At 41.5% G+C, this 26,944-nt stretch overlaps 1 protein-coding gene and 1 long non-coding RNA gene across 4 annotated transcripts in view; one reads left to right on the top strand and one right to left on the bottom strand.

Moving 5' to 3' along the window:
- pik3r3b (phosphoinositide-3-kinase, regulatory subunit 3b (gamma)) overlaps positions 1–24,502 on the bottom strand; it is a 309,052-nt gene extending 284,550 nt beyond the window's left edge. The window contains exons 1-2 of the mRNA XM_021599716.3: positions 23,830–24,502; positions 22,737–23,534 (exon numbers count right to left, since the gene is read on the bottom strand). Coding sequence (XP_021455391.1) covers positions 22,737–23,097 — 361 coding nt within the window. The 5' untranslated portion in view covers positions 23,098–23,534; positions 23,830–24,502. The remainder of the gene's footprint in view (positions 1–22,736; positions 23,535–23,829) is intronic.
- LOC149984018 (uncharacterized) overlaps positions 1–26,944 on the top strand; it is a 156,758-nt gene that overhangs the window by 87,602 nt on the left and 42,212 nt on the right. The window lies entirely within an intron of this gene.

The raw sequence follows: 26,944 nt of genomic DNA, 5'->3' as shown, positions 1-26,944 counted from the left end.
TTATATATTTTTGGGGGGCGGGGGGGTTACACTTCTCAAAAGGCACCAAATTGGTGGAAGAACCCGACTGTCTGAGCCCTATTTGCATAGGCATCATTCATCCTTCCACTCAGTGGCTCTCACTCTGTTTTTTGTGAGAGCAGAGCATGACCATTTCCACGGGAAGATGAAAGGGGACAGGAGATGAGGGATCCAAGAAGAAGTGTTTAACCTTGAGGGCACGAAGCAGGCAGACAGAGGTAAACGGCTGGCACAGGAGAATCATGACCTAGTTTAAACGTCTGATGTTGTACATACAGTGCCTTGCGAAAGTATTCGGCCCCCTTGAACTTTGCGACCTTTTGCCACATTTCAGGCTCCAAACATAAAGATATAAAACTGTATTTTTTGTGAAGAATCAACAACAAGTGGGACACAATCATGAAGTGGAACGACATTTATTGGATATTTCAAACTTTTTTAACAAATCAAAAACTGAAAAATTGGGCGTGCAAAATTATTCAGCCCCCTTAAGTTAATACTTTGTAGCGCCACCTTTTGCTGCGATTACAGCTGTAAGTCGCTTGGGGTATGTCTCTATCAGTTTTGCACATCGAGAGACTGACATTTTTTCCCATTCCTCCTTGCAAAACAGCTCAAGCTCAGTGAGGTTGGATGGAGAGCATTTGTGAACAGCAGTTTTCAGTTCTTTCCACAGACTCTCGATTGGATTCAGGTCTGGACTTTGACTTGGCCATTCTAACACCTGGATATGTTTATTTTTGAACCATTCCATTGTAGATTTTGCTTTATGTTTTGGATCATTGTCTTGTTGGAAGACAAATATCCGTCCCAGTCTCAGGTCTCCATCAGGTTCTCTTCCAGAATGGTCCTGTATTTGGCTCCATCCATCTTCCCATCAATTTTAACCATCTTCCCTGTCCCTGCTGAAGAAAAGCAGGCCCAAACCATGATGCTGCCACCACCATGTTTGACAGTGGGGATGGTGTGTTCAGCTGTGTTGCTTTTACGCCAAACATAACGTCTTGCATTGTTGCCAAAAAGTTCAATTTTGGTTTCATCTGACCAGAGCACCTTCTTCCACATGTTTGGTGTGTCTCCCAGGTGGCTTGTGGCAAACTTTAAACGACACTTTTTATGGATATCTTTAAGAAATGGCTTTCTTCTTGCCACTCTTCCATAAAGGCCAGATTTGTGCAATATACGACTGATTGTTGTCCTATGGACAGAGTCTCCCACCTCAGCTGTAGATCTTTGCAGTTCATCCAGAGTGATCATGGGCCTCTTGGCTGCATCTCTGATCAGTCTTCTCCTTGTATGAGCTGAAAGTTTAGAGGGACGGCCAGGTCTTGGTAGATTTGCAGTGGTCTGATACTCCTTCCATTTCAATATTAATCGCTTGCACAGTGCTCCTTGGGATGTTTAAAGCTTGGGAAATCTTTTTGTATCCAAATCCGGCTTTAAACTTCTTCACAACAGTATCTCGGACCTGCCTGGTGTGTTCCTTGTTCTTCATGATGCTCTCTGCGCTTTTAACGGACCTCTGAGACTATCACAGTGCAGGTGCATTTATACGGAGACTTGATTACACACAGGTGGATTGTATTTATCATCATTAGTCATTTAGGTCAACATTGGATCATTCAGAGATCCTCACTGAACTTCTGGAGAGAGTTTGCTGCACTGAAAGTAAAGGGGCTGAATAATTTTGCACGCCCAATTTTTCAGTTTTTGATTTGTTAAAAAAGTTTGAAATATCCAATAAATGTCGTTCCACTTCATGATTGTGTCCCACTTGTTGTTGATTCTTCACAAAAAAATACAGTTTTATATCTTTATGTTTGAAGCCTGAAATGTGGCAAAAGGTCGCAAAGTTCAAGGGGGCCGAATACTTTCGCAAGGCACTGTATACCTGAATAGCTGGAATGCTTCAAAGACCAGGGCTTCTTCTCTCCCTCGTTCTTCTCTTCCTCTCCATCTGTAAAATGACAGTCAAAATGCCCCTCTCTCCACCCATTAGTTTGGTTAGAAGTCAATACTACTACAGATCCAGATAATAGCACTAGTGTCTGTTCATTCCCCAGCTAACAGCCTCTCTCCCTGGGCTTGAGTGGGGCTGAGAGTAGCCCTGGCCTTACCCTGGCTCCAGAGGTACATTAGTTTTAACAGCCCAGGCAATTAGCTAGCTCCTTCTCCTGCTAATGGAAGAAGAAGTGACAATACAATTCCACTCTCTCCATACTCTGGTCTGTACTCTGCTATCCCCAGCCTAGCAACACGCTTGGCCTGTCTTTGACTGTCTGGTGGTGGATTGCTAATGTATGTGTCAAAAGGGCAATCTGCAGTTCAAACAATAATAAAGTGGGCACCCCGCCACTGTTTTGGTAGACAGCTGAGGCCTGGGGCTGGAGGAAATGTAACCACTCTTAAATTCATAGCCAGAACTATGGATGCAAGGACTGACCATCCATGAGATTAAATTGATCGTTTTAACCATGTTTTGATGCTGTACAGTGTTGGTTTACACACTTCAGACTAAAAAACTTCAGACATTCATAAGTTATATATTCTTCCAGAATCAATGGGTACAGTGGTTCGTCCTTTAAAAGTTGCAGCGTACTGCAGCTCAGCTTGCGTGGTGCCGCAGAATTCTATGGCACGTTATTTAAGTGCCAACCACCGGTACCATTAATGCGAGTTAGTGCTAGTTTGACCACCAGATGGCATCTTTGAGAAGCATTTGACAGCCTTCAAAAGTGGCTGTACTAGAGAATTTAAAACATTTTTTTGTAAGAACATAGTATATGGGACTCATATTATGGTGTTTCTATTCCAAGAAAAACAAAAAACCCTCTGGGTTTCCGTTAGGATGGAACGGAAAATATGGCGTTGTACAACGTGACGGTTGAGAGTAGGCTACAGTACTTGGCTATTTAGATAAAGAATCTCTGTGTTGTGCGGGCACGCGGGAGACCGGGGTTCAATTCCCCAACGGGGAAGAAGGAGTAGGCTGTCCTTGTAAATAAGAATTTGTTCTTAACTGACTTGCCTAGAGCATAACTAAGAGCATAACATTTCTAATTGCAGTCTAACTGTCACGTTCGTCATAACGAGGAGACCAAGGTGACGCAGCGTGATAAGAATACATTATTATTTTATTACACATAGAACACTAAACAAACTAACAAAACAAACGTGACGCTATAAGACACGAGTGCTGACAGGCAAAGACAATAACCCACAAAACCAAAATGGAAAATGGCAACCTAAATAGGATCCCCAATCAGAGACAACAATAAACAGCTGTCTCTGATTGGGAACCAATTCAGGTCACCATAGACCTACATATACCTAGACATACTAAAACCCCATATATATATACAAAACCCTAGACAGGACAAAAACACCTAGACAATACAAAAACTAAACCAACCACCCTTGTCACACCCTGACCTAACCAAAATAATAAAGAAAACAAAGATAACTAAGGTCAGGGCGTGACACTAACCAATACCCAAATGGAGATTCAGTGAAAATAAAAAATCTCATTGATTTATTATGCTTGTCTCAGAGCAGCGCGAAACAGTGATAAAATAGTTGTAGGCTATTGCTCCAAATCCTATTGCTTCCAGCTTCAATATGCTCTTTAAATAAATAAGACCTACACCACTTTTAAAATCACATTACTCAACACTAGTGATACCCATGTCGCCTACGGTAAACCTACAGTATATCGAAAAATATGACGTGACTCTCCGCCAATAATTACATATAGAGAATTGGAGGATTCTAAATTAAAAACCAAAAGCTGCCTCATGGGTCTCCCGGTGGCGGCCAGGACAGGTATCTGTAGCAACGCATTTTGCATTGCGATGCTGTGACTTAGATAGCTGCGCCATTGGGGAGACCCCATCCACAAAGTATCAAAATACAGAGAGGCGTTGGTAAAGGTATATTGTCCTGCTAATAGCCCATAATGGGCAGTTAGAGACACAGTTGTCAGTTAGAGACACAGTAGGACCCAAAAGCATAATCAGTGCTCCAACTCCCCCTTACGCTGGTCTGGGGCAATGAAGTGGTGACGCAGGGTACCGTACTAAACCACAAATTACCTCTAAGTACCGCAGCATAATCGCAAAACTTTTAGTGGAACAACCACCATATATAACATTAATATAAAAGTCAAGAAATGGATGTTGCAAACTGATTGTCTTTTGATCCATTCCCATTTAGGAAAAGTGAATTGACTTTCCATCGATCACCTAATAAATTATCTGTGTATAGCTGCACCAAGGGGAAATTGGTCCTAGAAGCGAAGCAGGTGCCATCCAGCTGGGTTGTTGGACTCGATAAGATTAAGAGTGAGGGGAAAAGAGGACAGATTGGCCTCACTCTGTGGAAATATGAAGAAATGGGCCAGGCGGCACACCTTGGCTTGAAATACACAACTTTTCCTGTTGGACAAGAATCTATTTCACCAGCCAGGCAGTCAGTGTATATGGGACATAAAAGTTAGTTGCAGCATTCAGTCGCTGTGTTTATCTTCACCGAAAACGACAGTTTTGAGACAAATAAACGGTTAAATGATCTTTACGTGTTCCTCAAATTGCATGAATTAAACTAATCAAATGGCTGCGAGAAGAGAATATATATACATCGAGGAGTCTTCAGAGGACATGTAAAATGCACAGACGAGTGTAGGACATAAAAATGAGGGCATAAATGCGTGTCATTTTATAGGGGTTCATAAATAGCAAGAAGAAGAGGATACTGAGAGAAAGCAGGTTTCGGCTAGATGGGGGATTTTTTATTTTTTTACATAAAACCTCATCCCAAGCCACTGCGCACACAGATCCAAGAGCGTCCAGATTTACAGTCCAAGTCTCTCCCTTGTGTTTATAATCTTCGTGGAAAATGGAGAGGTGGCTGGAAAGCCACAATAGCAGCAGAAATGTCCCAAAACGGCACACAAAGGAAGAGTGTTTCATCTGCTTCTGGCATGGTGCTGGGGTCCAGGTTTAGATGGTAACATGTGTCTATTCATACACACAAAATAATAGGCGGCCATCCTTGATACACATGGGAGGTAAGGGTAAGGATGCCAACCCTACTGGGGAGGATTGTGTTTCAGAAACGTTCCAGAGTGTAATTGGGTGCCAAACATCTCCATTAAAACAGAGATGTCATGAGATCAAGATAGATGCTACACAGACAGAGGCTGCTGCTCACTACCTGCATTTCAACTGAATTGTGAAATAACACACAGGTTACGTGGCGGCTGGAAACAGGTTCACAACTAGTTTTCTTTTGGGAGGGGAAAACAAAACAGCCATTTTGCAAGGACATCTGTTTTTATTGTTGACAAGTAAATTCACCTGCATGGATGTTGGATCCAGCTAAGCAATACCAAGGCCAATCAGTCATCCAGTAAAATGACTTTACTGGCAGTGCCTGGTTATACTCCCACCTGCCTGTCTGCCTGCCTAGCTCTGAAGTGCATTTCTCTCCCTCTCACCATCACTGCTCAGCCACTGTAGCGAAACGTGTCTCTCTTTCTATATAACTGCATGTGCACATCATAATGGCCCATTAAGAACAGACAGCTACCAGGGTTCTCACACTCAGCTCTCACTGATGCGAAGTTACATTATTGTGCAACATTCATTCCAATTTATAACTACAATATCACCTAGTAGTATAGGTCGTTAGATGCAGGGCGTACAATTTGCCTGCTGGGGGGCAAGGAGACCCCAGCTCCGCTAAAACCATTGACAACTGCGTGCCGTTTACAAAGGATCGTTAAATAACTGTTATAACTATTTGGTTGTAATATCATCACCTCCTCGAAGAGCATAGTCAGAATTACAAATGACCAATATTATCACGCCCTGACCTTAGTATTCTTTGTTTTCTTTATTATTTTGGTTAGGTCAGGGTGTGACATGGGTGATTATATGTTTTACCCTGTCTAGGGCTTTTGTATGTTTATGGGGTTGTGACCAGTCTAGGGATTTTGTATGTCTATGGTTGCCCAGATTGATTCTAAATTAGAGGCAGCTGTTTATTGTTGTTGTCTCTGATTGGGAACCATATTTAGGCAGCCACATTTCTTGAGTATTTCGTGGGTGATTATCTATGTCTAATGGATGTTGCATGTTTGCATTCAGTGTTGATATTTTGTTTGTTTAGTGTACTTCGTGTTATTTCGTCTTACATGAAAAGTATGTATTCACATCACGCTGCGCTTTGGTCCTCAGAGCCTTACTACACCTTCTCGTCAGAAGGAGACAGCTGTGACAGAATCACCCACCACCAAAGGACCAAGCAGCGTGGTAACGGGCAGCAGCAGCCATCTCAGGACTCCTGGACATGGGAGGAGATTCTGGACGGCAATGGACAGCTGTGGCAAATATTTTCACATTTTATTGATAATGATCTATACATGAACCCAGTAGATGTAACCAAACAGGAATAGAACACTGGAACACCAGAACACTATAATAATAGTCTTCAATCCCAGCTAGTCTCTGAGGAGGATCTCTGCCTGGGCTGTAGCCCTAGTTATCCTTTTGTTTTATTCATGCCTGTTTGGCACATTATTTGGAACAGCCATGTAGATTTGTATTACCTGATCTCCCAATTGGACTGCAGCACTATTCATCACTTTAACACACACAACCCCTGGCCCTGGTAATGGGCTTTCAAAACCGAAGTGAAAAACCTAAAGCTACACAAATAAACCTCTAATACTACAGAGATTGGGCACATTAAAATATTGCCTTTGCTATTGTCGTTGTTGTTTGGAAAGCCTGTGGATCTGCCCAGTGTTTTTCTATGGCTCCAAAGATGATTGTGTAAATATGGTGATATTGCAATGGTCATCATAACAAGTACATACAGTACCTATATCATTTTTACAATATGAGAGTCACAGCATTTCAGACATTGTTAGGAATTCATTCTCCATTCAGTTCTCTGAAATACTTTTTATTTCTATGTAGAGTAGCCTATGTCATATTTTAAAGTAAAATACCTTATAACACCACGATGAGACTGAAAATAGTAATGGTGATGTTATATATTCTTTTAATACTGAGCCACACTATCTTTTTTAAATTGTTTATTTTTTTAATTTTACCCCTTTCTCCCCAATTTCGTGGTATCCAATTGTTAGTAGCTACTATCTTGTCTCATCGCTACAACTCCCGTACGGGCTCGGGAGAGACGAAGGTTGAAAGTCATGCGTCCTCCGATACACAACCCAACCAAGCCGCCCGCACTGCTTCTTAACACAGCGCGCATCCAACCCGGAAGCCAGCCGCACCAATGTGTCGGAGGAAACACCATGCACCTGGCAACCTTGGTTAGCGCGCACTGCGCCCGGCCCGCCACAGGAGTCGTTGGTGTGCGATGAGACAAGGATTTCCCTACCGGCCAAGCCCTCCCTAACCCGGACAGCGCTAGGCCAATTGTGCATCGCCCCACGGACTTCCCGGTCGTGGCCGGTTACAACAGAGCCTGGGTGCGAACCCAAAGTCTCTGGTGGCACAGCTGGTGCTGCAGTACAGCGCACTTAACCACTACGCCACCCGGGAGGCCGAGCCACACTATCTGATGTGACTCCTGTGAATGTGGCAGTAGTTTGTTAAGAGATGCTAATTGGTGCTGATCCCAGACATTTAATATACTTTTGTGCATGGTGAAGTTATTAATTACCCTTTGGATGGTGTATCAATACACCCAATCACTACAAAGATACAGGTGTCCTTCGTAAATCAGTGGCTGGATAGGAAGGAAACCGCTCAGGGATTTTACCATGAGGCCAATGGTGACTTTAAAACAATTACAGTTTGATGGCTGTGACGGGAAACAACTGAGGATGGATCAACAACATTGTAATACTCCACAATACTAACCCAATTGACAGAATGAAAATAAGGAAGCCTGTACAGAATAAAAAATATTCCAAAACATATAATGTTTGCAGTAAGGCACTAAAGTAAAACTGCAAAAAATGTGGCAAAGAAATTAACTGTATATCCTGAATACAAAGCGTTATGTTGTGGGACAAATCCATGGAGGTGGCTACATCATGTTATGGGTATGCTTGTCATTGGCAAAGACTAGGGAGTTTTTTGGGGATAAATATAAATGGAATAGAACTTACCACAGGCTAAATGCTAGAGGAAAACCTTGACTTAATTTTTACTTAAATCGTCTTGAAAATCTATGGAAAGTTTTGAAAATGGATGGCTAGCAATGATCAACAACCAACTTGACAGAGCTTGAAGAATAAAGAAAAATGTAAAAAATGAATAATGTGCAAATATTGTACAACCCAGGTGTGCAAAGCTCTTAGAGACTTACCCAGAAAGACTCCCAGCTAGAATCCCTGCCAAAGGTGATCATAACATGTATTGACTAAGGGGGAATACTTATGTAATTAAGATATAGTATATTGGTGTTATATTTGTAATATTTTTTACAAACATTTTGAATTTTTCTTCCACTTTGACATTACAGAGTATTTTGTGTAGATCATTGACAAAATATTTCAATTAAATCAATTTGAATCCATTTTATAACATAACAAAATGTGGAAAAAGTCCAAGGGCTTGAAGACTTTCTGAAGTCACTGTATATTCCCCAAAAAATGTTTTGTTATTACATTATCATTTTCATAGAAATGTTCTACAAAAATAACAAGTGGAAGTATTAATGGTATTATAAGCTATTTTACATTACTATTAACAATGCAAATGGTTTATAACAATTAGAAGAAGAAGAAGAAGAAGAAGAATTTGTTGACTAAATGTGACCGGCAAGATATTTTATGTTAAAGACATTTTGCGACTCCTGGAAATGGTGGTCCTAATATTGTGTATAACAATAGGCATTTCAACTGTTACATTTACTGAAAAAACGGACTCTAAATTTGTCCACCAAGATATTTTATGCTAAAAATTCAAGAGCATTTGACGGTGGTTTGGGGGTCCTCGGAATGGAAAATGTTGGGAACCGCTGCTTTAGACAGTGAGGTATGTTTTGTGTGTGTGGTGTATGTGTGTGTGTGTCAGGGGAATGCTTAGGTGCACCAGAAGGTGATGGGGTGTGGCCAGACCTCATTCCAGGTCAACTCAAAAATATCTGAAGGTTAAAGTTATATAGAGAACAAGACACACCCACACACGCACACAAAGTCAAAGAACACACCTCATAAAGATTCTCAGGTTAGCAGGTGGAAGTTACTGGTTCATGGGCCAGTCTGGTTCCTGTCTAACAGCTTCCTCCATCAACTTAAAATGAAACATCCCTTTATATGCAGATCTCTCTGTGTCTGAGTGTGCTTATCTCCAGCAGGCAGTGTGTGGTATATGCTTAGCCCATTACCTTCACAATGAACCCTGATTAGTCTGCCTGGCGCCTCTCCTCCTCCTCCTCTCCTCTACACCTGCAAGTAATGATCATACAACCAACAGGGATTCATCAACCACTGTCATAATTGCAGTGCAGTGGTTGTATTTATCTTGCTAGCGAACATACTAACTTACAGTACTAGTCAAAAGTTTGGACACACCTACTCATTCAAGGTTTTTTCTTTATTTTTTCTATTTTCTACATTGTAGAATAATAGTGAAGACATCAAATATATGAAATAACACATGTGGAATCATGTATTAACCAAAAAAGTGTTAAACAAATCAAAATAGATGTTATATTTGAGATTCTTCGAAGTAGCCAGCCTTTGTCTTGATGACAGCTTTGCACACTCTTGGCATTCTCTCAACCAGCTTCATGAGGAATGCTTTTCCAACAGTCTTGAAGGAGTTCCCACATATGCTGAGCACTTGTTGGTTGCTTTTCCTTCACTTTGGGTTTCAACTCATCCCAAACCATCTCAATTGTGTTGAGGTTGGGTGATTGTGGAGGCCAGGTCATCTTATGCAGCACTCCATCACTATCCTCCTTGGTCAAATAGCCCTTACACGGCTTGGGTAATTGTCCTGTTGAAAAACAAATGATAGTCCCACCAAGTACAAACCAGGGGATGTTGTATCACTGCAGAATGCTGTGGTAGCAGGGGAGTCCCGAGTGGTGCAGTGGTCTAGGGCAGTGCAAGCTGTGCCACTAGAGATTCTGGGTTCAAGTCCAGGCTCTGTCACAGCCAGCCGCAACCGGGAGACTCATTGGGTGCACAATTGGCACAGCGTCATCCGGGTTAGGGGAGGGTTTGGCCAGCAGGGATGTCCTTTTCCCATTGCACGCTGACACGGTTGCTAGCTGTACAATGTTTTCTCCGACACATTGGTGTGGCTGGCTTCCGGGTTAAGTGGAAATTGTGTCAAGAAGCAGTGCGGCTTGGTTGGGTTGGGTTGTGTTTCGGAGGACGCACGGCTCTCGACTTTCGCCTCTCCCGTGTCCGTACGGGAGTTGCAGCGATGAGACAAGACTGTAACTACCAATTGGAAACCACGAAATGGGGGAGAAAAAGGGGTAAAAAATAAATAAATAAAGAATTCTGTGGTAGCCATGCTGGTTAAGTTTGCCTTGAATTCTAAATAAATCACTGACAGTGTAACCAGTAAAGCACCCCCACACCATCATACCTCCTCCATGCTTCACGGTGGGAACCACACATGCAGAGATCATCCGTTCACCTACTCTGACATGGCGGTTGGAACCAAAAATCTCAAATTTGGACACATCAGACCATAGGACTGATTTCCAATGGTGTAATTTCCATTGCTTGTGCAAGTCAAGCACGTCTCTTGTTATTGGTGTCATTTGGTCGTGGTTTCTTTGCAGCAAATTGACTGTGAAGGCCTGATTCACGCAGTCTCCTCTGAACAGTTGATGTTGAGATGTGTCTGTTACTTGAACTTTGTGAAGCATTTATTTGGACTGCAATTTCTGAGGCTGATAATGCTAATGAACTTATCATCTGCAGCAGAGGTAACTCTGGTTTTCCCTTTCCTGTGGCGGTCCTCATGAGAGCCAGTTTCATCATAGTGCTTGAAGGTTTTTGTGACTGCACTTGAAGAAACCTTCAAAGTTCTTTAAATTTTTCGGATTGACTGACCTTCATGTCTTAAAGTATTGATCGACTGTCGTTTCTCTTTGCTTATTTGTGCTGTTCTTGCCATAATATGGACTTGGTCTTTTACCAAATAGGGCTATCTTCTGTATACCACCCATACCATGTCACAACACAACTGATTGGCTCAAATGCATGAAGGAAAGAAATTCCACAAATTAACTTTTAACAAGGTTCATTGAAATGCATTCCAGGTGACTACCTCTTGAAGCTGGTTGAGAGACATATTCAATCAATCCCTATCTCAGTCTGTTGTTCCCACATGCTTCAAGAGGGCCACCATTGTTCCTGTTCCAAAGAAAGCTAAGGTAACTGAGCTAAACGACTACCGCCCCGTAGCACTCACTTCCGTCATCATGAAGTGCTTTGAGAGACTAGTCAAGGACCATATCACCTCCACCGCTTACCGCCCAAATAGATCCACAGACGATGCAATCTCAACCACACTGCACACTGCCCTAACCCATCTGGACAAGAGGAATACCTATGTGAGAATGCTGTTCATCGACTACAGCTCGGCATTTAGTGCCCTCCAAGCTCGTCATCAAGCTCGAGACCCTGGGTCTCGACCCCGCCCTGTGCAACTGGGTACTGGACTTCCTGACGGGCCGCCCCCAGGTGGTGAGGGTAGGCAACAACATCTACACCCCGCTGATCCTCAACACTGGGGCCCCACAAGGGTGCGTTCTGAGCCCTCTCCTGTACTCCCTGTTCACCCACGACTGCGTGGCCACGCACGCCTCCAACTCAATCATCAAGTTTGCGGACGACACAACAGTGGTAGGCTTGTGTACCAACAACGACGAGACGGCCTACAGGGAGGAGGTGAGGGCCCTCGGAGTGTGGTGTCAGGAAAATAACCTCACACTCAACGTCAACAAAACTAAGGAGATGATTGTGGACTTCAGGAAACAGTAGAGGGAACACCCCCCTATCCACATCGATGGAACAGTAGTGGAGAGGGTAGTAAGTTTTAAGTTCCTCGGCGTACACATCACAGACAAACTGAATTGGTCCACCCACACAGACAGCATCGTGAAGAAGGCGCAGCAGCGCCTCTTCAACCTCAGGAGGCTGAAGAAATTCGGCTTGTCACCAAAAGCACTCACAAACTTCTACAGATGCACAATCGAGAGCATCCTGTCGGGCTGTATCACCGCCTGGTACGGCAACTGCTCCGCCCACAACCGTAAGGCTCTCCAGAGGGTAGTGAGGTCTGCACAACGCATCACCGGGGGCAAACTACCTGCCCTCTAGGACACCTACACCACCCGATGTCACAGGAAGGCCATAAAGATCATCAAGGACAACAACCACCCGAGCCACTGCCTGTTCACCCCGCTATCATCCAGAAGGTGAGGTCAGTACAGGTGCATCAAAGCTGGGACCGAGAGACTGAAAAACAGCTTCTATCTCAAGGCCATCAGACTGTTAAACAGCCACCACTAACATTGAGTGGCTGCTGCCAACACACTGACTCAACTCCAGCCACTTTAATAATGGGACTTGATGGGAAATTATGTAAAATATATCACTAGCCACTTTAAACAATGCTACCTAATATAATGTTTACATACCCTACATTACTCATCTCATATGTATATACTGTACTCTATATCATCTACTGCATCCTTACGTAATACATGTATCACTAGCCACTTTAACTATGCCACTTTGTTTACATACTCATCTCATATGTATATACTGCACTCAATGCCATCTACTGTATCTTGCCTATGCCGCTCTGTACCATCACTCATTCATACAGTGCCTTGCGAAAGTATTCGGCCCCCTTGGACTTTGCGACCTTTTGCCACATTTCAGGCTTCAAACATAAAGATATAAAACTGTATTTTTTTTGTGAAGAATCAACAACAAGTGGGACACAATCATGAAGGGGAACGACATTTATTGGATATTTCAAACTTTTTTAACAAATCAAAAACTGAAAAATTGGGCGTGCAAAATTATTCAGCCCCTTTACTTTCAGGGCAGCAAACTCTCTCCAGAAGTTCAGTGAGGATCTCTGAATGATCCAATGTTGACCTAAATGACTAATGATGATAAATACAATCCACCTGTGTGTAATCAAGTCTCCCTATAAATGCACCTGCCCTGTGATAGTCTCAGAGGTCCGTTAAAAGCGCAGAGAGCATCATGAAGAACAAGGAACACACCAGGCAGGTCCGAGATACTGTTGTGAAGAAGTTTAAAGCCGGATTTGGATACAAAAAGATTTCCCAAGCTTTAAACATCCCAAGGAGCACTGTGCAAGCGATAATATTGAAATGGAAGGAGTATCAGACCACTGCAAATCTACCAAGACCTGGCCGTCCCTCTAAACTTTCAGCTCATACAAGGAGAAGACTGATCAGAGATGCAGCCAAGAGGCCCATGATCACTCTGGATGAACTGCAAAGATCTACAGCTGAGGTGGGAGACTCTGTCCATAGGACAACAATCAGTCGTATATTGCACAAATCTGGCCTTTATGGAAGAGTGGCAAGAAGAAAGCCATTTCTTAAAGATATCCATAAAAAGTGTTTGCCACAAGCCACCTGGGAGACACACCAAACATGTGGAAGAAGGTGCTCTGGTCAGATGAAACCAAAATTGAACTTTTTGGCAACAATGCAAGACGTTATGTTTGGCGTAAAAGCAACACAGCTGAACACACCATCCCCACTGTCAAACATGGTGGTGGCAGCATCATGGTTTGGGCCTGCTTTTCTTCAGCAGGGACAGGGAAGATGGTTCAAATTGATGGGAAGATGGATGGAGCCAAATACAGGACCATTCTGGAAGAGAACCTGATGGAGTCTGCAAAAGACCTGAGACTGGGACGGAGATTTGTCTTCCAACAAGACAATGATCCAAAACATAAAGCAAAATCTACAATAGAATGGTTCAAAAATAAACATATCCAGGTGTTAGAATGGCCAAGTCAAAGTCCAGACCTGAATCCAATCGAGAATCTGTGGAAAGAACTGAAAACTGCTGTTCACAAATGCTCTCCATCCAACCTCACTGAGCTCGAGCTGTTTTGCAAGGAGGAATGGGAAAAAATTCAGTCTCTCGATGTGCAAAACTGATAGAGACATACCCCAAGCGACTTACAGCTGTAATCACAGCAAAAGGTGGCGCTACAAAGTATTAACTTAAGGGGGCTGAATAATTTTGCACGCCCAATATTTCAGTTTTTGATTTGTTAAAAAAGTTTTAAATATCCAATAAATGTCGTTCCACTTCATGATTGTGTCCCACTTGTTGTTGATACTTCACAAAAAAATACAGTTTTATATCTTTATGTTTGAAGCCTGAAATGTGGCAAAAGGTTGCAAAGTTCAAGGGGGCCGAATACTTTCGCAAGGCACTGCATATCTTTATGTACATATTCTTTATCCCCTTACACTTGTGTCTATAGGGTAGTAGTTTTGGAATTGTTAGCTAGATTACTTGTTGGTTATTACTGCATTGTCGGAACTAGAAGCACAAGCATTTCGCTACACTCGCATTAACATCTGCTAACCATGTGTATGTGACAAATACAATTTTATTTGATTTGAGAATGCCAAGAGTGTGCAAAGCTGTCATCAGGGCAAAGGGTACACTACTTTGAAGAATCTCAAATATAACACCTACTTTGATTCGTTTAACTTTTTTGGTTTCTACATGATTCCATGTGTTATTTCGTAGTGTTGATGTCTTCACTATTATTCTACAATCTAGAAAATGGTAAAAATAAAGAAAAACCCTGGAATGAGTAGGTGTGTCCAAACTTTTGACTGGTACTGTACAACACCCAAATGGGATGGCTAGTTGTCAAACTCGAGCATGCACTGGTGAGATAGATAGGAGGACTTTGCTAACCGCTATCTCAGCATATCAGTTTCAGTTTCACAAAACACACGGTTGTTATCGTTGTTATATTCACCTGATTTTAATTGACTGTGACTGGAGGTGTGGGAATTGGCTGGTTTTGTATGTTCAAGAAGGAAACAGGGAGAATGAGTGAAGGAACGCGGGTCATGAAATTAATAATTCAGAGACCGCTAATCTTGTTATCTGTAATTCTTTGAGCGCCCCATAATTCCATCAAAGAATGTGCCTCACCACCGGGACTCTAGAACTTAATCCATTCTTATTCCACTTCTCTCCCTCCCAAGCACATCGGAGGAAGGGAGAGTGTTTTGGAACACCAAGTACTGTACTGTACCGTACACTTCAGATTTGTGAGCCCTCTTATGCCTGCTTGTCAACACTACGCAGGTTTCACTGACCCAGGTTTATTCTAGAAAGCAATGTTGCAAAAAACAACAGCATTGCGACGTGTAATGGAAACATTTCTATGTATTTGACAGGGCTGGATTTCAAACTTTCTTTATTGCAACAAATTATTATGTTAGTTTTTTTATAAATCATGATTGATTAATCATTTTGAAAGTATGCGGGGCACGTTATGTCATCAAGTAACTATAAAGCTCCACTTAACTTTTAATTTTAAATGCTACTGCATGCTAAATCAATTTTTCATGCCTGAATTGCTTCGCCTTGCTTTTCTAGCTGGCTGGGTGCAAGTTTCACCATTCAGTTACTTCAAATCTACAGGAGTGCAAGTTTCACCGTAGCACGGACCGTGGCAATATGTTAACTCATGATAATTATTAGAAAATATTAGTAAATTCTTGCATTCTATCCATGCTGGCTTTTGCGGGCTTCCTGAGACAAGAAACACATAGTTTGGAGGGTAGACAGGCTATTGCTAATTTATTAATGCGCAATTTGCCTATATAGATAATGGAAACACCATTTTTATACGACAGGTTTTGGTGTGATGTCATTACATCCAGCTGTTTTAATCAGTTCAATGGAAACACACTGTAGCAGGCAATTGTCGCATCTATTTTCTATGAACACTTAGTAAAATGTCAACAAAAATCACTGGACAAGTTAATGGAAACGTAAACCGTGATAGAAGTGTTGTTTGGGCACTACGACTCCCTCTGCAAACTAAACCCTCCGTGTCCTCCAGCAAACATCTGCGCCCCATAGTACACAGTGTCCAGCATACGTAATGAGCCACAGGGGCATACATGTACAAGATATCACCATAATCAATTACAGGCACAAAAGTAGCGTAAACATGCCTCTTTCTTGCTTCAAAAGAAAAACATTACTTATTACGAAAATTTGAGCCTAAGCTTTTTCATAAGACCTTCGATGTGGGGTTTAAAGGTGAGACTCATCTAGCAAGAAACCCAAGTACTTGTAAGTTTCTACTCATTCTATTTGCTTGTACAGCATAGTGACTATACGTGGAAGAGTGAGGTTTTATCTTAGATTTCAGGAAAACCATCAACCAGTTATCTTTTCAGCATTAAAAGCAACTTCAGCTGACAGAGCTGAGTCTGGACAACAGTAAAAGCAGACTGGAGTTCTTCACAGGCCTTTAATAAGTAACTGTGTCATCAGCATAAAAATGGTAACTAGCATTCGACACATTTCTACCAACATTATTAATATAGATAGTAAACAGCAGTGGTCCAAGAACAGAGCCATGTGGCACCCCCTTCTGGACAGTTAACATATCAGACAAATTGCCATCAAACTGGGTACACTGAGTTCTATCTGACAGGTAGTGTTTGAACAATGAGACTGCCTGATCAGATAATATAACCAGTGACAAAAGCCCAAAGACCAAAACTACTGCAGCTCAATTTCTCACGCATCCCATTCAGTCCCGGCAGATTCTTCGGTCTACACGCAGAATCTGTCCTCGGGAGATTACACTACACTGCACGAGCCCACACCACACTACACTACAGCAATCCTAACAGGCCAAACACACAGAGCTAAAACAGAGCTCCCCAGCCCTGTAAAAACCTTAATCAAAGCCTGCCAAATAGAAGATAAGCGTTGCGTTTGCTTGCTCACACGGAGTCAGGATACAGTTAGACCAGAGCTTGTCCTCTTTGGGAAGAGTGTTGCGTTTGCTCATCTGCACCCTGAATAAAACATCCAAACAAATCCAGCTGCCTGCGAGTCATGACACGTATATTCAGACACACATTCACACTCAGACAAGCGCACACATAAACACACGCACACACGTATACCTAATCTTTCCCAAAAACACATACCCATCATCTTCGCAAACACAAATGCTACTGTATATTCATTTCAGCAGAAGCAACACCTGAGTTTGGTTTGGTTACTTCAGTGAGAGAAACATTGCGACACAATTACGCTAATGCAGGATAGCATCTTTGAGGCAGGCTGTGCCTCTGGAGCACATTGGAACATATTGGAGCACACAGAGGCTGTGTCACAACATGTTCACTTCTCAGGACTCTGGTCTGGTGGAAGTGCAGAAATACCCGGAAGCCCAATTCGCACTTTGGTCCATGGTGACTCATATTATAACAGGGACGTTCCAATTGATTTCAATCACATTTTCACAGCACCCCTTTTGATTTGAACTAAACTTTCCATACATACAGTTGAAGTCGGGAGTTTACAAACACTTAGGATGGAGTCATTAAAACTCATTTTTCAACCACTCCACAAATTTCTTGTTAACAAACTATAGTTTTGTCAAGTCAGTTAGGACATCTACAAGTAATTTTTCCAACAATTGTTTACAGACAGATTATTTAAATTTATAACTCACTGCATCACAATTCAAGTGGGTCAGAAGTTTGCATACACTAAGTTGACTGTGACTTTAAACAGCTTGGAAAATTCTAGAAAATGATGTCATGGCTTTCAAAGCTTCTGATAGGCTAATTTACATAATTTGAGTCAATTGGAGGTGTACCTGTGGATGTATTTCATGGCCTACCTTCAAACTCAGTGCCTTTTTGCTTGACATCATGCTTGAAATCAGCCAAGTCCTCAGAAAAAAAATTGTAGACCTCCACAAGTCTGGTTCATCTTTGGGAGCAATTTTCAAACGGCTGAAAGTACCACGTTCATCTATACAAACAATAGTACGCAAGTATAAACACCATGGGACCACGCTGTCTCCTAGAGATGAATGTATTTTGGTAAATTTCAAATCAATAACAATAACAATAATCAATAAATCAATAATAATCAAGAACAACAGCAAAGGATCTTGTGAAGATGCTGGAGAAACAGGTACAAAAGTATCTATATCCACAGTAAAACGAGTCCTATATCGACATAACCTGAAAGGCCGCTCAGCAAGGAAGAAGCCACTGCTCAAAAAACGGCATAAAAAAAGCCAGACTACGGTTTGCAACTACACATGGGGACAAAGATCGCACTTTTTGGAGAAATGTTCTCTGGTATGATGAAACAAAAATAGAACTGTTAGGACATAACCACCATCATTATGTTTGGAGGAAAAGGGGGGAGGCTTGCAAGCCGAAGAACACCATCCCAACCATGAAGAACGGGGCAGTTGTGGGGGTGCTTTGCTGCAGGAGGGACTGGTGCACTTCACAGAATAGATGGCATCATGAGCCAGGAAATGTATGTGGATATATTGAAGCAACATCTCAAGACATCAGTCAGGAAGTTAAAGTTTGGTCGCAAATGGGTCTTACAAATGGACAATGACCCCAAGCATACTTCCAAAGTTTTGGCAAAATAGCTCAAGGACAACAAAGTCAAGGTATTGGAGTTACCATCACAAAGCCCTGACCTCAATTCCCTTAGAAACTTTGTGGGCAGAACTGAAAAAGTGTGTGCGAGCAAGGAGGCCAACAAACCTGACTCAGTTACACCAGATATGTCAGGAGGAATGGGCCAACATTCACCCAATTTATTGTGGGAAGCTTGTGGAAGGCTACCCTAAACATTTGACCCAATTTAAACAATTTAAAGGCAACGATACCAAATACTAATTGACTAATTCAACTTCTGACCCTTTGGGAATGTGATGAAAGAAATAAAAGCTGAAATAAATCATTCTCTCTACTATTATTCTGACATTTCACATTCTTAAAATAAAGTGGTGATCCTAACTGATCTAACACAGGGAATTTTTACTTGGATTAAATATCAGTAATTGTGAAAAACTAACGTTTAAAAGTATTTGACTAAGGTGTATGTAAACTTCCAACTTCAACTGTATTTGGTAGAAAATTCTCTCTGCTACACCAAACAGTACCTATCCTGTAACAGCATCACTTTAGCCCATTAAAATCGTCTAGCTAAATTCAGTACAGTAGAGTATACTACAGTAGAGTATATTACATTATTCTGTACTCTCGTGTGTTCTACTGTTCTGAACTCTACCATACTGAACTATACTCTCCTGTACTTTTCCTTACTGTACTGTATTGTACTCTACTGTACTCTACTGCAACTGTGATTTAGTAACTTAATAGTTCATTAAAAAAAAAATTATCATTGAACTTCCATAATCCTCCCACCTCATGAGGGAGAGAAACTAGAAAATATCTTAAAGATATAATAATAATATTTCTTGAACTTATTTCTGCAAAACTAAATAGAAATCTTGATATTAGTTGGCAGGGGCCTTCACCTCAACATTATTGTGTTAATGTGTATGGATGTATGGGCTCCCAAGTGGTGCAGCGGTCTAAGGCACTGCATCTCAGTGCAAGAGGCATCACTACAAAACCTGGTTAAATCCAGGCTACATCACATCCGGCCGTGATTGGGAGCCCCATAGGGCGGCGCACAATTGTCCCAGTGTCACCTGGGTTTGGCCGGGGGTAGGCTGTCATTGTAAATAAGAATCTGTTCTTAACTGACTTGCCTAGTTAAATAAAGGTTACCTTTAAAAAAATTTTTTTATGTATTTCTAATAGCGTGAGACTTTTGCAAGTAGGTCTCACAAGCATTTTTCTACACTCGCATAACATCTGCTAACCATGTGTATGTGACCAATAAAATTTGATTTGATTTTGAACTCCCTTTTCCATCTCTGTGAGGGCATTTCCATTGAAAAGGGAACATGAGCACCAACATATGAAGTTCATACATAGAAGCATATCAAATTGGATGTCAAATGAAAGCTAAGAGTGTATATTTGAAAAGGGAACAGTCAGATACATTTTTCAACCATTTTCCTTAAAAATGAGGCAAAAGTAAAGGTTTTGATTTCTAGATAAACAGATGGAAAAGGGGTCTTAGAAAACATCTACCAGAGAAAGTCTTAAACGGTGTCAGAAATAAATCATAACACAAAGTTGATGTAAAGACCCATGCCAATTAATCTCAACACTTACTGTATATTTAGTTTTGGAGAAATTGTTAACCTTCTCTAAGTTTAAGAAATATTGCCTTCCGTTAGCAAAAACCCACAAACTGTATCTTTAATATATTTTCTCATTTCTCTCCCTCATGAGGGAGGATTATGACAGTTCACAGAAGTAACCTACCAATTAGTTGTAGTGATTTTTCTGATATCAATTTTGTTCATGAATTATTAAGTGATTACAACTCGTACCAAACAAATCTGTAATGGAATTACTGCAACTGAATTGGCTACAATGGACAATCATAATGGTCACAAACAAACCCCAGTTGGGTCACCTGCTACAGTACTTCCACTGGCATACTGTTATGTTCAGCAACCCCTCCTCCTCTCTCTCCCTCTCTCTCTCACTCTCACTCTCCAGTTTATGTCACCTCTACCAGCTCTTATTGACACCTACCCATAAGCCCCCTCTCTTGTAATGTACTGTAGTCAGCAGCCTCACATACTTAGCACCGACCGACTGACACCGGAAATCGATGGACATTGGAAAGTTGTTGAAAGTTGGTCAGTCCACTCTGGCCTTGATGTTAACATCCACAGACGGACCAGATTGGACCAAATCTGAATTTATCATAGACATATGTTTCACACGTTTGGATACCACAGTATACTACAGTACAGTACAGTGAGTAGAGCACAGTAGAGTACAGTACAATACAGTACAGTAATATACAGTGAGTAGAGCACAGTACAGTCCAATACAATTCAGTTATACTGTACAGTACAGTACAGTAAAGAAAATTATAGTACAGTATATTGGAATGTACTCTACTGAACACTATTCCGCTGTGTAGTATTGTACTGCATTGTACTCTACTGTGCTATGGGGCGTTGTGATGTCCAAACATGAGGAAAATGACATTCATATCCAGAATTATGTATTTTTTTGTAGGACAGATCAGAGACCCATGATGTAATCCCATCACCGCAATTCTGTTACCTGGTGTAAATCCACTTCATTTACTGTAGTTCAATAACCAAAAGAGATATTTTCAAACTCAAGTTCCATCTCATGGCTAACACCCCATTATTTCTGCAAACAAAATGGTCACATAAAAACCTGAGAGATTTTACAGTTATTCCGTTACCAAAGTTTGTATCTGCAGTTTTTGTAAAAATGTCCTGTGGAAATTGTTAAAAGCAGTCCTTGTGCACAGAGTTGTATGATTTGTTAAACTTTGAAGCCAATGGTTTTTGTTTGGCATACATTTAATGTAAAAAAATAACTGAGTCAAAGCGTAGTTCTGTTCATGTGGAATTGCCCATGACCAGAAATCAAAGCCTTTGCTTATTTGTAATTTCTAGGATGTAAAATGGTTTTAAAAAAAAAAAAAAAATATATATATATATATATATATATATATATATATATATATATATATATATATATATATATATAAAAATATATATATATATATATATATATATATATATATATAAAAAAAAATATATATATATATATATATATATATATATATATATATATATGCCTTAATTTCTCAAAAATGTAGGTTGTTAGCTTTCATTTGACACAAAATTTGATACACTCCTATAGACTTCACATGTTGGTGCTCATGGGTCCTTTTACATGGAAATGACTTCTTGCAAAATGGGTCAACTTTATGCACCTCTATCTCCTGAATGTTTTGGTATTCAGGTCCAAAAAGTCACTGACTGACCACTTCTACCATGGGCAACCATGTATGGAAGATTTTGTTCAAATCAAAAGGGGTTCATTCAAAAAGTGATTGAAATCATATGGAACGACCCTGCTGTGTCTCAATTGATGGTGGGCACAACACATACACTTCAGATTATGTAAATCAGGGTTTAACCAACAACATATGCACACACAAAAAAACGCTGGAGTCTACACGTTTTTTTTAATAATTGACGTTAGAGTTAAGTAAAATTATAATAATCAAGAAATTATTAAATAGTTTGACAACCCTGTTTGTAAGCTTTTTCATGATGTCAAACTCAACCTTTAATCTTTTCCAGTGATGAAGACATGTTATGATTGGGTATGCAAAACGGGTCAACTTTGAGCACCTCCAATAACAAAAAGATGCTTTCTGACCACTTCTACCATGGGAAAATCTGTATGGAATGCTATGTTGAAATCAAAAGTGGTGCGTTCAAAAAGTGATTGAAATCAAATGGAATGACCCAACAGACAGGCTGCCATTCAGTCAGTGTTACTGTACACCTCTGGTCCAGCATCAGAATAAAACCCTAGCGGAATAGATTACCTGACCAACAATAAAGCAAAGCACCATTAAATTGCATTTAACAGTTCATAACAGATAACTCAAACATTTACCAGTCTCCATGTTTCTGAATGGAGTGGTCTTGGCATGCCCTAGCCCCAGTCCCAACACTCACCTCCTGCTGCAGTGGCCCCTGGAGGCTGTGGCCCGGGCCCGACACTGTTCTGTGTTCCCCCAGGGGTTGGGGGTACGGGCCTGGGCCAGGGCTTGACCACAGGCAGCACCTGCCTCACCACCCCTGCATACTCCACAAACGTCCCAGGAAAATCGCCCTTGTCCTTGGTCCGCTCGTTGGTGCCGTGCAGCCATCCCTTGGGGCTGCGCTCGTCCCCTTCCTGGTAGTCCTTTAGGGAGGCTTTCAGGACCGTCAGGACGTCCCCCGGCTGGAGGCTGATGTCATCACCACGTTCCCGTTTGTACTCAAAGAGCGCACGGTACTGGAAGCTGCTGTCGGAGGCTGTCATGGCCCCAGTCATAGGCTCATAGATAGGTCCTCAGGCAGGCTCCAACTGAGATATCCTGTGCCACTCACTCACGTTTGCTGTTTTTACTTTGCAAACTTCAATCCAATGCCTCAGCGAGGCCTAATACTTTAGCACTCCCCTCTGTAGTCTAGTAATTTAGAAGCCCTTGGGTTGAAGGGAAGATCAAAGAGTCAACATTGGAAGGATCCCTTCAGCATCAGGTGAGAAACTGCACCATACACTGAGAAGAAACCAGACAGTTGTCCTCCTTAGGTCCACCTCTAAAGCTCCACCCCTCTTGTCTGTCAAATAATGTCAGCACGTTGAACACACAACACAGGAATCTGGCTCCCTCCTGTACCTGAATAATATTAATCCACTGCAGAGCTGACAGGCCGAGGCATCCAGTCCAGCATACTCTCAGACAGCCCTCTCTCTCCCAGCCAGCCCTACATTGAAACGTCATCAAAGTTACATGATCATTAGACTCATTATTATGACATGAAATATGTTGATATAATGATCAAACATGTAGTACTGTTATCACTATGTCATTATTTGAATCACTATTGTAGGAAGCAATATAAGGATGATTTATAGTTAAACTAATACAGAATGCAGGCCTACATATATAAGCAAAATCGAACATTTTTTAAATATATGGGTTCCATAGTACCTGGCTAATATAGTACATTACATTTCACATTACAATATTAAATGAAGGCATGGAAACATATCACTTACAAAACGTGACTTGGCGAATAGGAACTTCAGAGCAGCATGCTGAAACTCGAGTGGTAGCCTACTCTGCGAAAATGCAGAACAAACTTGCCTCTCTTTCGATGCTCTTGTCTTCTATCCGTGCCTTCTATTCGTTATCCAATTTGTGCGACTTGTTTATTAAAATACAGGATATAAAAGCAGACGTCCATATGGTCCGATATAATGACGCTTGCATGGTCCAGACCTCGAGCCAGACCTAGGGAGTAGAGCAGCGCGTGTTGATGTCAGAGACCACACCCCCGGCGTCTGCAAATTATTCTAGTAGAGAATGCACACTACTGCAGTAGACAATATGCTACATGACCTGGTTTACTGCTCATAATATAAACCCTATTTTTTCTTCTTTTTTTACCGTTACCGTTGTAGTCTACTCACGTGCGCAATGAGTAGAGGGTTCAAATCGAGACGGGCGGTCAGTGTAGGCAGCTAGGCTAGGATAGTATTTCATGGAGCTCCGTCAGAATGATAATACATTATTTAACACTTGTTTTACCTGAACTGCGCAACTCCTGAAAAAAATATATAAATCTCGCATGAATTGCATTTAGAGGGAAAATAATGATGATATTGCGGATGGTATGGCAGCAGTGCTGCTATCCTAATTTCTTCCCACCAGGACCGTTATCTAACCGTTCCATTGCCAGGGGTAATCTGCGACCGTCATGGGTGCACATTTTCTGTGTAGTTTATTTGTGAACATAATTTGTGTGGAAGAAAGTTTTACACAATGTCAGCAACAGGCAGCAGCCACTAGTTCAATTTCAGCCCACTGATAGACGAATTTATCAAATCATCAGATCAAACTGAAGGAGTTAAAAAACAACAACAAGAGCTATCAGAAGGCTAACTGCACCCCACCACTTGTTGAGGAGGAGGGCAAGCCCGGCCAGGTAGTATAATTAAAAGATCAGGGAGATATGGTGCCTCATTTATAAACGTTGGGTATAGAATATACCACTAAACTTTTGTGCGCCAATTTTTCCTCAAAAGTTAGCATTTTGTGCCCTCATTTATAACACTAAATATATTCTAAATTATTGTGCCATTTCTGAAAAGAACACATACGCACGTTTCCCCTTATAAATCAGACCTGTCATAAAACTGCGTGTGAACAAGCATTATAACTTCATGGCAGTTTCTAAAAGAGAGAGCAATGGAATAATGTATCACATTTCTCTAGAGGTGTGGGCGGAATAGGAATAGATTCCTATGTCTAATTAATCCAAAAATAAAACACATAGATTTTCATTCTTCTCACTAATTGCAAATGGCTGCATCTTGTTATTGTGTTTGATGAGTAAGAGTGTCATCATATCCCCTATTTGCATAAAATATGTACTTACCTGCTTGCAAAACAATACTTCACCCACCAGAAATTCTGCATATGCATGGACTAAAGTTTGCATGGAGGACAAACATTCTCATGCATAGTTACTTTTCTATGAATGCCAACTTTAGACCAATCCCAGGCTGTGTCATTACCAGCCGTGACCGGGAGTCCTATAGGGCGGCATACAATTGGCTGGAGGGACTTTACTTGGCTCATTGCGCTCTAGCGACTCCTTGTGGCCAGCCGGGAGCATGCAGGTTGACTCCGGTCGTCAGTTGAACGGTGTTTACTCCGACACATTGGTGCAGCTGGCTTCCTGGTAAAGCGGGCGGGTGTTAAGAAGTGAGGTTTGGCGTATTCATGTTTCGGAGGACGCATGACTTGACCTGAGCCTCTCCTGAGCCTGTTGGGGAGTTGCAGTGATGAGACAAAATCATAATCACAAAATTGAGAGAAATGGGGGGTAAAAATGTTTACAAATGAAACCAACTATAAATTGTAGAAATTCATATAGAAATATTGAAAGCATTTATTGAGACTAAAAGGTGTGTAACATGAAAATATTGTCCCATTTACATTGTGTAATTTATTGACGGTCCCTGTCTAGCCTCACAGATAGGCTATCCAAAGTCAAACCAACCCCGGTATGCACAAATGTTGCACTTTCCCTATGCCCAAGGTTAGTAATTCCTACCGCCAGTGGGTGAGCAGCATTTGCCGTTGAAGACGTGATTTACATCTCCGGCGGGTAGCCCCTTTTCAGAGGACCGCTTAAAGCCCTTAGCAGGCCACTTTTGCTTTTCTGGCGGGTTGCCTCAACTCAGAGGACTGCTATCAGCTCTCTGCAAGCCATCTAGCCATAAGTTCATTTGAAAACAAGAGAAAGGAAGGATTTCTCTAATCTCAATAAGTTTTAATATTATTAAATGTGTTACACTTTTTTTCTTGACTTTTAAGTAAATACTTAAATTCATGTGTAAAACCATGTGATATTCAGTTGTAACTCAATGTTCTTTCTTTGTGTATAGGAACCATTCGGAGGAAACTTGCAACCCAGGATGCCACGGATGAGGGGTTCCAAATTCAAGTTACATGTTACCTAAAAGAGGCCTCCGGTCGTAAAGGCTGGAGAAGGCAATGCACAGTGGAGCGGGATCCACTGCAGTGAGTGTCAACATCAAGTCTCTGACCACCTGTCTCAAAGCCAGCCTCTACCCCCAAGCCACAAGACTATTCCAACAGCTGAACCATGCGCTGACTACTGCATCCTACCACACACTTACCATTTATTAATATTCTGTACTCACTGAAATCACTTGTCTTCCGGACCAATGAAATAGTTATGTTACCTTTCTGCACAACGATTGCATATTATTTGTTAAATGATTTATGATGGATGCCAATTAACTGCTGCCAAGACAGCAGCTACTCTTCATGGGGTCCAGCAACATAAGACAGTTACATACAGTTTAAAATACTTAGCTTATGGCTGGTCTCATATGATCCCGCAGGTGAAGAAGCTGGATGTGGAGGTCCTGGGCTGGCGTGGTTACACGTTGTCTGCAGTTGTGAGGCCGGTTGGACGTACTACCAAATTCTCCAAAACAATGTTGGAGGCAGCTTATGGTAGAGAAATGAACATGACATTTTCTGTCAACAGCTCTGGTGGACATTCCTGCAGTCAGCATGCCAATTGCAAGCTCCCTCAAAACTTGCTATGCCTTCAGACGAACCATCAAACAGGCA

The sequence above is a fragment of the Oncorhynchus mykiss genome, chromosome 4, assembly GCF_057628025.1.
Source record: "Oncorhynchus mykiss isolate SJ-2025 chromosome 4, ASM5762802v1, whole genome shotgun sequence".
Taxonomy (NCBI): domain Eukaryota; kingdom Metazoa; phylum Chordata; class Actinopteri; order Salmoniformes; family Salmonidae; genus Oncorhynchus; species Oncorhynchus mykiss.
Note: the sequence above shows the minus strand (reverse complement) of the source record. Positions and strands in the feature narration are given on the sequence as shown.